This window comes from Corvus hawaiiensis, chromosome 10 (assembly GCF_020740725.1).
Source record: "Corvus hawaiiensis isolate bCorHaw1 chromosome 10, bCorHaw1.pri.cur, whole genome shotgun sequence".
In the NCBI taxonomy this organism is placed as follows: domain Eukaryota; kingdom Metazoa; phylum Chordata; class Aves; order Passeriformes; family Corvidae; genus Corvus; species Corvus hawaiiensis.
In genome coordinates, this window is record NC_063222.1 from 4,385,685 (window position 1) to 4,395,158 (window position 9,474).

At 55.1% G+C, this 9,474-nt stretch overlaps 1 protein-coding gene across 1 annotated transcript; it reads right to left on the minus strand.

Annotated features, from left to right (window-relative positions):
- Positions 1-1,825: 1,825 nt before the first annotated feature.
- On the minus strand, positions 1,826-8,831 carry CRYGS (crystallin gamma S). The gene is made up of 3 exons (XM_048313754.1): positions 8,454-8,831; positions 4,005-4,247; positions 1,826-2,154 (listed from the first exon to the last, which is right to left on the minus strand). The coding sequence occupies exons 1-3, from the start codon at positions 8,472-8,474 to the stop codon at positions 1,882-1,884; spliced, it is 537 nt and encodes a 178-aa protein (XP_048169711.1). The 5' UTR covers positions 8,475-8,831; the 3' UTR covers positions 1,826-1,881.
- Positions 8,832-9,474: the final 643 nt, after the last annotated feature.

Genomic DNA, 9,474 nt, shown 5'->3' on the forward strand with positions numbered 1-9,474 from the left:
TTATTTGTGTCGGTTGCAAACATTGAGGACACAACGTTCACCCAAGGGCAAGAGCCTGGAGGACGAGGAGAAGGGGGCAAGACTTGGGATAACTGGGTTTTAAAAGTGGGGAGATAAGCAGCGAAAGGGAAGGACATGGGAGAACACCACCTTGAGGGCAAACAAGATCCAGGTCTGGCTTCTCCAATGCTCCGGGGTGGATGCACACCAGCAGCAACAGAGCTGGAGCATCCCAAACCCACCCAGTGCAGGGCATGCGGGATGGGGACAGGGGGACATTCCCCAAAATTAGGGTGGGAGATGGCTGGAAATGCACTGGGTGGAGATTTTCCATCCACAGCAGGGACAGCAACAGGCTCGCTGTCAGAAAAAGCAGGAGTCAGGCTGTGCTCAAGTTGCTGCCCTCAGAGAGCTTGGCCAGGAGCCAGGGGGGAAAGGGGAGCTGGAGCTGGGGGCAGGTTGGTCCTGGAGAAATATTATGGGGGAAAATGCAGTGAAACCCAAGCGTGTTGCTGGATCATCTGCATCCTGCTGATCCGTGATGGAGAGGAGCGGAGGAGGGATGCAAGTGGGTGAAGATGCATCACCCTTTGCAGGGAAGGCCTGGAATGGGGCACGGGGCTAAGGGAGAGGGGCAACAGCAGGAGGAGGAAGAGGGGGAAGGAGAAGAAGGAAGAGGAAGAAGAAGAAGGTGACTTCAGCTCAGCTTTGTGCTGGGGGAAGTCCAGGGGGCTGGAGCTGCCCCTCTTGGCAGCTCCTTCCCACTCCCCAGCAGCAGCAGCGTTCCCGGGAGGTGGCAGCTCTGTGGCCTGACGAGCACCACTTACCCTGCTCCGTAATAACCTCATACATCAACGGGCAGAGCGTGCGGAGCGTGGCTGGGAGGGCTCTGCTTCCACATCCCAAAGCCCCTCGGCTCCAAGTGCAAACAGGCTGCAGGTCCCCAGGCTTCCCAGGGGAAGAGTGCCCAGCCATCAGTTATTCCTGAGTGCCTGGGACCTGCCTGACATCTGGCAGCATCGGGCAAAATGGGATGTTCCTGGTGGCAAACTGGGCTAACTGGGAGTCCCCTCTGCTCCCTGCACACCTCTGGTGTCCAGGGAGCTCTTCCTGCCCTTCAGGATCACTCAGCAGCCACCTCCCATGGCAGGGCAGCTCCCAGAGGCATTTGCTGCCTCTGCCCCACATCCAGCCTGCTCTCCTGCTTCCAGCAGCCTGGCTCCATGTGGTGCCCAGCCCCAGTTTAGGCAGCTGAATCCCCTGTCTCACAGCTACAGGGGACATCCTGTACCTGACACACTGGGCTGCCAGGGCCCCCAGCATTCCCCATGGATATTATGGCTGTCCCCCTCCTGCTCCATCTGGGATCTTCACTTTTTTCCCAGTCCTGTTGCCCCGTGCGTCACGAGAAGGACAAACTCCTCCAGTGCAGGGCACCTGCTGCCTGCTCAGGGTCTCCAGGAGGACGCATGGCGCTGATGGAAACCTCATCCCTTCCCGCAAGCCACCACGGAGCAGCAACAGAGCAGGCAGGGACTCCACAGGGACATGACAGACAGAGCCACCCACAGCCACCCCCCAAGACTGGAATCCAGGGATATTTGGTCCCACTGCTCCACCGGAATGGCCAAGCTCCAGCTTCGGGATAGCCTTTTCCTAAAGGAACAGTGCGACAGAGGGCAGGGCATGGGGAAGGGGGTGCCAACGAGCCCCTTGGGGCTGGCGGGGGGTGTTTTGCTCCGAGAAGGCTCCGCTCCACCCCAGCTCCCCCGAGGCAGGACAACCCGCACGCAAATCCCGGGAATAAAGCAGGACGAGGCGGAGCTGAGCGACTCAGTTGCTTTATTGGGGGGGTGTGGCAGGCCCGCTCACGGGGCTGGCTCACTCGGAGATGCTGCGGAAGGACTGGACGGCGGGGCTGGCCGCGCCCCACTCCACGGGCTTGCGGTACTCCCCCTTGGGCAGCACGTACTGCCGGCCCCGGTAGTTGGGGTGCTCGTAGAACACCCAGACGCCCTCCAGCACCCTGCAGGCGTGCACCTCACGCATGTGCCACTCCTCCATGATGGAGGGGCAGTCTTCGGTGGCTTCGAACATCTGCCCGCCAAAATCTCCCTTCTCGAACACCTGGATGTGGCCTCGGCCTCCGCTTGGCTAGAAGGAGGGAAAAAAAAAAAAAAAAGGGGGAGAGAAAAATCACGGAGTCGTGGAATGGTTTGGGTTGGAAGGGATTTAAAGATCATCCAGTTCTACCTCCCTGCCATGGGCAGGGACACCTCCCACTGTCCCAGGCTGCTCCAAGCCCCGTCCAACCTGGCCTTGGACACTTCCAGGGGTGGGGCAGCCACAGCTGCTCTGGGTGACTTCACTGGCAACCAGAGCATCGGATGGAGGCACTGACATGTCCCAGCTCTGACATGGGGGCAGAGTCTGGGCACAGCCAGACTCAAATCAGGTACCAACCACCCCCAGCACACCAGGACAGGGCTGAAATCTCACGTCAGCCCCCAAAAGCACAGGGAGAAGCAGCTGGGGTAAATTTTAACAGAGCATCACGTGCGAAGAGGGTACAGAAGAACCGAGCTGGAGCAGAGCAGCTCCGTGGGGAGGAAGGCAGGGATAAGGCTGAGGCAGCAGTGCCAGGCTCGCTATCCCGGGCGGGCTTGAACCCCTCAGCTGCTCCACATGAGCATCAGAGAGCCAGACTCCCTCCAGTCCCCGCTCCTCCGGGCGGAGAGGAGTTTAATGAGCTGCTGACCCCGGCGAGGCCGTGTTGCTGCAGAGGCAGCGCTGCTTCCCACCGGGATTGGAAGCGCTCCTTGCCCGAAGGCACCGCGGCAGCGTTTAATCGGCAGCTGCCTGGACACCTCTTCCCCCTCCTCCCCAGCCCGCTCCCTCCTTGCCAGCCCCAGCCGAGCTCTGCGAGGTCTTGGGGTCTCCCCAGGGCAGGAGGGAAAGCCAGGTACCAGGTGGATATGCAGGATAAGGCTCCCACATTTCATCCTGGTGGAGGAAGCTGTGCTGCTCTTACATGCCGCACGTGTTCTGGCTCCATGTCTTAAGCCAGATCAGTGCTCTGAACGCGCTGGAAACTTTCCCTGCCCTGTGCCAAGGGATTTAGACCCAGCTCAAAGCCAGAACAGGCTCAGAGGGGCGTTAGACTCCCAGGTGGAAAGGCAAAACGCGTTGTCAGCTGTGAGATCTGCTCCGTGCAGTGGGAATTCACGGCCGTGCTCCAAGTCAGCAACCCACAGATCACCAGTGTCTGCCCCACTGCTGGCAAAACCTCAGCAGCAGCTCTTCATCCACAATCCCAGTTTTAAAGGATGCTGCTCCCCACAGGCTTCCCAAAAGGATCCTTCCCTCTGTTCCTGTCTCCCCATCATCAGTTAGGAGGGGATGAGCACACCTCCTGTGCTCTCCTAATACCAGGAGGCACCAGGCTGCTCCAAGCATGGCCAAGGAGGGCTCCAGGCATCCCTCCCGTTTCTGGGCACTCCAGGGCTGCTCTGGGGTTGGTGTCTCCACGCCCAGAGGGGTTTGGTGACACAGATTCAGTTCCCTGTGTCAGAAGGGAGTCCGGGCTTGCTAGAGAGGAAACTGCCCCTCATTCCAAATGTTCCTGCAAAGTCTACATCCCACTGTTACAGGCCTTGAGCGTCTTGGATCAGTCGGTTACATACCAGGGAAAAGGCAGGAGGCAAACTTTGGAGCAACCTGCCTGGACACCAAAATCCCTAAAGGAACACGCCGATGAAACGACACTGCTGTTCCTATGGAAACCCACCCACACTCAGAGGGATCGGCCTTTTCCCACCGCAATCCAGAGCGGGAGAGGTTCACCTTGTCCTCTCACCAAACACCTTGCTATTCCCAGAGCGGGACTGTGGGAGCAGCCACCCCCTCTGCGGTTCCCCAGGAAGACAGGCACCGTGTTTGCCTGGGGGAAACCCTCCCACGATGGGTGGAAGTGCAAGCATGCCCTGGGGAGGGGTGACACCTACGATCTGGATGTACTTGCAGGAGCCCAGGCGGTCGTTGAGGCCCATCCAGTGGTGGTAGTCGGGATACTCCCCGTGGGTCAGCACGTACATGTTCCCAGCATAGTTGGGCCTCTCGTAGGCCACCCAGGTGCCTCCATCCACACGGATGGAGTTGCAGCGGCTCAGGTAGGTGTGGAAATCGGGGCAGTCGTTGTCGCACTCGTAGTAACGGCCGAGGAAGTTCTTGTCTTCGTAGAAGGTGACCTGAAATGAGCAGAGGGGGAAGAGTGGGGAGGTTCCTCATCCAGCACGTCTCTGTATTCCAGCCACACCACAGCAGGAAATATCTGAAAGCAGAGCCCTCGAGATATCAGAAGTCGTCAAGCCCAGCCATGGAACGGCACCAGCTGCAGTCAGTTCACCAGTCTGGCCCCAGTGCCTCCAGCTGCCACCAGTGTTCTGCCCTTCCCAGACCCTTGTTCTGTCCCAGTCCAACCCAACACTCCCTTGGAGAAGTCCCTGTCCTCTTTCCAGCAAAACACTATCAAAACAATTCTCTCCCACCTTCTCTAGATCAGGAGTTCCTAAATTACAGCCGGGGAGCTGCAAGAAGTCAATGGAATGTACAAAGCAGATTTCTGGGCACATGGGTGGGTCTAGCAGCGCTGGTTTAGCAGTTGGACTTGACACCTTTAGAGGGTTTTTCCAGCCTTAAAGATTCCATGATTCCCTTTATATTGGCTTACCAAGTGTTTGCAGCGAGATCTTTACTGATAAAGGGGTGGAGAAGCCTCTTTCTTCCCGGCTCATGTCTTCCAGCTCATCCTTGTTCCCGTTTGAACAACCCAAAACTCCCTGTCTCAAAACTCACTGCCCAAAGCTGGACATCACACAAGATTTGCCCATGCCAGGAGAAACTAAGAGAGCATTCCACGTGTGTGGTGGGTAGCAGTTTTATGGATATCCAAGGACTGTATCTGTGGCTTGGTTGCTGCAAGTTCATGAAACCTCTGACAAATCCACAATCATTTCTTTCCCAAGAGCTGCTCTATAGCCGGGCTGCTGACCCCAAAGCACTTTACCCTGCTTGATCACAACCTGCCTTGAAATGATCTTGGGAGCTGATGAGCAAATCCCATTCCTCCCACCCAAGGCAACACCCACCCAGCCAGCCCTGGAGAAGAGACCCAGTTTCCCTCAAAAATCCCTTCATGGAAATATTGCCAAGCCCTAGACCAGACCAGTCCTTTCTTTTTAGCTCCTCCCAGGTGACAGTTACTCATCAAGAGTTGCTCTTGTCCAAAAGGATTCCCAAACCATCGTGTCTATCTTGATTACAACACCAGAAGCTCTAAGGAGAATCTTTCTGGCCACACCCAACATGCAGTGTCCCGCAATCCATTTTTTCCCATAGTTGGGCTATTAATATCCACCACCACCACCATCTGCTGTACTTCACCCACAGCGCTGTGGCTACTGGTATCGACGTAACCTCCCTGCTCTTAAAAAAAAATCATCCATTGCCAGTGTTTCAACCCAAATCCAGGACAAGTCACTCACCTTTTATTTTTAATCATTTGTTTGGTGCTAAAAATTAAATGAGCTGGACTTTTGCTGGAGCTGGTTGGTCAGTGTGTCCCACCAGCCTGACCAAGGGATCTGGGGAGTCGGACTGATCATGCCAGAGGATTCATGCTCTTGATTTTGCAGCCTGCTACTGGACATTTATTAGGATAATTCTATTTTCCCCTTAATTTCAAGGACTGATCTGCCATCACAAAGCAGTCGGTGCACACAAAACAACCTGTCCCCCAAAATCCTGACCAAGCTCTTCCCACCTTCACGCAGTGGAGAGCTGGGAATCGCTCCGACCTTTCCAGCAGTGAATAAAGGCTGTGAAAGGAGAGCATTGAAGTGCCCAGTCCCTGTTTTCCCACTCTTGGGCAGTTAACCACGGTGGCCAGGTCTTCCCGGCCACAACCCACTGCCTTTTCCAGATCCTGCTTCTGGATCATTGTCCCTAAAGGTATCGCCCAAAAAAATCTGCTGGCCTGACCCAAAGGCAACACCGAAAGCTCTGCTCGCTGGGTTTGGCAGTCACACACCACCAGTCACTCTCTTCTTGAAGCCCTTGGTCAAGGAAGCCACAGCACCCTGGAAAACCCTCTGCAGGGATTCATCTCTTCCCAGCTCAGCATTATCCTCTGCTGGGATGGCTGATCCCTCTCTCCAACCTCTGTCCCCAAGCTCTGATCCTGTCCCGCTCCTGTCCACGCAGCGAGTGTCCAACATGGTTGATAATGAACTCTGCCCAATGTGGATCTGCTTTCTGGGCAGAGGGATCCTTGGAGGAGTTCAAGGCCAGATTAGATGGGGCTTGGAGCAACCTGGGCTAGTGGAAGGTGTCCCTGCCCATGGAAGGGGGTGGAACTGGATGAGCTTTAAGATCCTTTCCAACCCAAACCATTCTGGGATTCAGTGATGTTCCTTCCCCACCCAGCCTAACACAACCAAACCAGAGCCTGGCAAAGCTACCTGATGTTTCCAGGGAGGCATTTCCCCTGTACTTACAAAACCACAAAGCCAAAGAAATCCAAAGGCACATTAAGGATATGGCTGTTCCTACAGACCTGTGTCCAACCAAAGTGCTGCTCCCTGGTTTAATCCCAGAATTTAAGGGATCCTGCCCACCCCCTGTCCAGCACGGCCCTTCAGACACACCCTCAGCTCATTTCAGACCTTCGCTTCCCAGTTTTCCTGCATGGATTCAGGCACCAACAGAGCAGGTTGATGTTTTCACCCCTAGAATAACTACAAGTGAATTACAGATTCCAAACCCAGACTTGCAGCCTTGTTTCTGTCCCCTCTCACTTGCAGGGAAACCACCTGCCTTCAGCCATACCCTCCAGGAGCTCTGCTCCCAGCACTCCCCTGTTAACCTCTCCCTGCCCAAACCTTGCCTTTTGGGGATTTCCAGGCACACACCACATTTGCCAGAGCAGATCTTCCTTGCAGGACTGTAAAACTCTTGCTTTGGTCACCTCACCTGAGTTATCACACATTTCTTTTCAACAGCAGCTTAGTTAGAAGAAAACCCATAAAAAATATCCAGTAATGCTTCCTCTGTCAGCAGTGATCCCTTTCCAGAGCAGATCGCTCACTGGGGTTGTGAGAAATGGTGTTTAATTCCCTACTTTGCCCTTTTCTTCTCCCTGGAATGTGCTAAACATAAGAGAAATAGGAGATAACTCCTCCTGGCCATCCTGCTGCCCCTCAGCAGCACATACTCCGTGAATTCCCCGTAGCACACTCCAAGGGCACACGGCTTTTGGCACGGGGAAGGCAGAATGTGCTCAAGGCTTTCCAAGCTGAGAGGAGACTCGAGGATGGAGCAGTTGCAATTCCCCAGCACCTTTTTTAGGCACGGGTACAGAAAGTGTGCACCCCTGGGATCCAGGAGCCACCAGCACACCCTCCTCAGCTTCCCAGACCAACAGCCCAACCACTGAGAGCCACAGAGCCAAAGGACATGGAAAAGCCAAGAGCAGATCGTCCACAGCATTGCCCAGTGCCTCCAAACCCACTGGGCTTCCAAACCCCCTTGGGTCTTACAGTCTCCATAGGCAAAAAGGGAATCCAGCCCAAAAGCAAAGCTCAGATCAAGCTCTTCCCACAGCCTCCTAACAGGTGTTTGACATTCCACAGGGGACACTGGCCCAAGTCCTCGCCCTCCCTTCCTTCCCCAGCTGTTTCTCCCTGCCCAGTCCCGGTAGCAGTTCTGTGGGACCAGCCAGCTCAGCTTTGCTAAACTCAAGCCTGAGGAGCTGGATCCCCACCTGGGATGTCACTCCAGCTGAAGCTGAGCTTCCCGACCTACCTCCTCCTCCAATTTCAGTTCATCCCTGCCGACTGCACTGAATCTCAAGGCCTGTGGGCATCCTGTATGCATCCCTCAGGGAACACCATTCCCTTCGGTGCTACTGCCATTGCCCAGGAGCCCTCGTGTCGCAGCACCCCCTCTGCTCCACCATGGAACAGGCATGTGGCAGCTCTGCTGGTGCTGGGAGTCAGGCTCTCCCAAGGCTCCAAGAGAGCTTTCCGTGAGACTCCGCTCCGAAAGCGCAGTGATTCCCTGCTGGCACGGCCCCCTCCACCCCCTATTTCCAAGGCATCAGATCCTGCTGATTTAGAATCATTTCAAAATGCCCCCTCACCAGTCACTGCGCCTGACTCCATCCTCTGGCAGAGCCACACCTAGAGGAACCAGCCAAAATCTGGGAAAAGCCTTGGGAGGGCTCAGCTCCAGCTTCCTTCCATGTGAGGAGGGATTTCAAGCATCTCCCCCTGCCCACATGCTGACAGAGGGGGAAGCTGTCAGCAGAACAAAGAAAACAAAGTTTCTCCACAATTCATCCCTGCTAAATTCTGCACTTTTAGCCAAAATCATGAATACACTGCAAATAAACTTACCTTGGTTCCAGCTCTGGACATTTTCCGTTCCAGCCAAGCTCCCCTGTGCCGGAGGAATGTCAGCAGCTGTTACAAACAGCCAGGATCCGAGGTGCCCTTTTTATAACGGGCTTGTTTTAAACCAGACAGCCGCTTTGTCATGAGAATAGGATCCAAAAATTGAGTCAGTGATTCTGAGGCTATAGCCGATTTCCAGAAAAGCAAACAGGATTATGGAATAAAGGAAGGCTTCGCCATCCTCCCTTTGTTACCATTTGCTGAGTCAGAACACCAAAACTCTGCCAAATGCACTCAAAACACACAGCCCCCTGCCAAGTCTGGGAGGACGGGGGGGTAATTTGGCTGCTCCCTGCCTTCCAAGCTTGTTAAACAAGAAGGAATCCTCGTTGGCCCTTAGAGACCCCACCCCATTTGTAAGGAGGGCACACAGTATTTATCAGGGAATGTTCTGGTGCAGTGAAGGATGCAGTTAAGGAATGATAAACAAGTGCTCAGGGCAGACACCAGAGGCTCGCAAAAACCAGCTCTGCATAGAAAGCTCTCAATGGAAACATCTGTGGAGCAAAGAGGCTGCAGATTTTCCTGGGACACCCTCAGCTGGAGCCACACTGCTCCAAACACCTCCTGACACAGAGGGAAAGAAGGATGTGTGGCCACCTCCCCACCCCCCACAAAGCGAATGATTTCACACATCAAGCAATTCCCAGATTTCTGATTGTCTTCGCAAGTGTCACAAATTCAACTCCAAACTCTCAGCCCAGCACCTGAGGTTGGAGGAGTTTTCCCTTCGGCCGCTCTCCGGCCCTCGGAGCGGGGAGGCCGAGGATCGCTGGCTTCCACAGCCACCCCCCCGCCAGTGCATGATGAAAAACCACCTCTGCAGCTATTCAGTGCCCCAGCCCAAAGGCTTAGCGAGACAAAGGGACACGAATTTGGCACAGCAGCGCCCGAAACACGCAGCCCCTCTTTCAAATCTGTCAGGACAAGCACTCTCGCAACAGCAGCTCTGTAAATGCAGGCA

Excerpts from the sequence above, each read along its gene's own strand:
- CRYGS (XM_048313754.1), bottom strand. The coding sequence starts at position 8,474 with ATGTCCAGAGCTGGAACCAAG. Across the intron at positions 4,248-8,453 it reads TGTCCAGAGCTGGAACCAAG|GTCACCTTCTACGAAGACAA; the intron begins GTAAGTTTATTT and ends TGCTCATTTCAG. Across the intron at positions 2,155-4,004 it reads CCTGCAAGTACATCCAGATC|CCAAGCGGAGGCCGAGGCCA; the intron begins GTAGGTGTCACC and ends CCCTCCTTCTAG.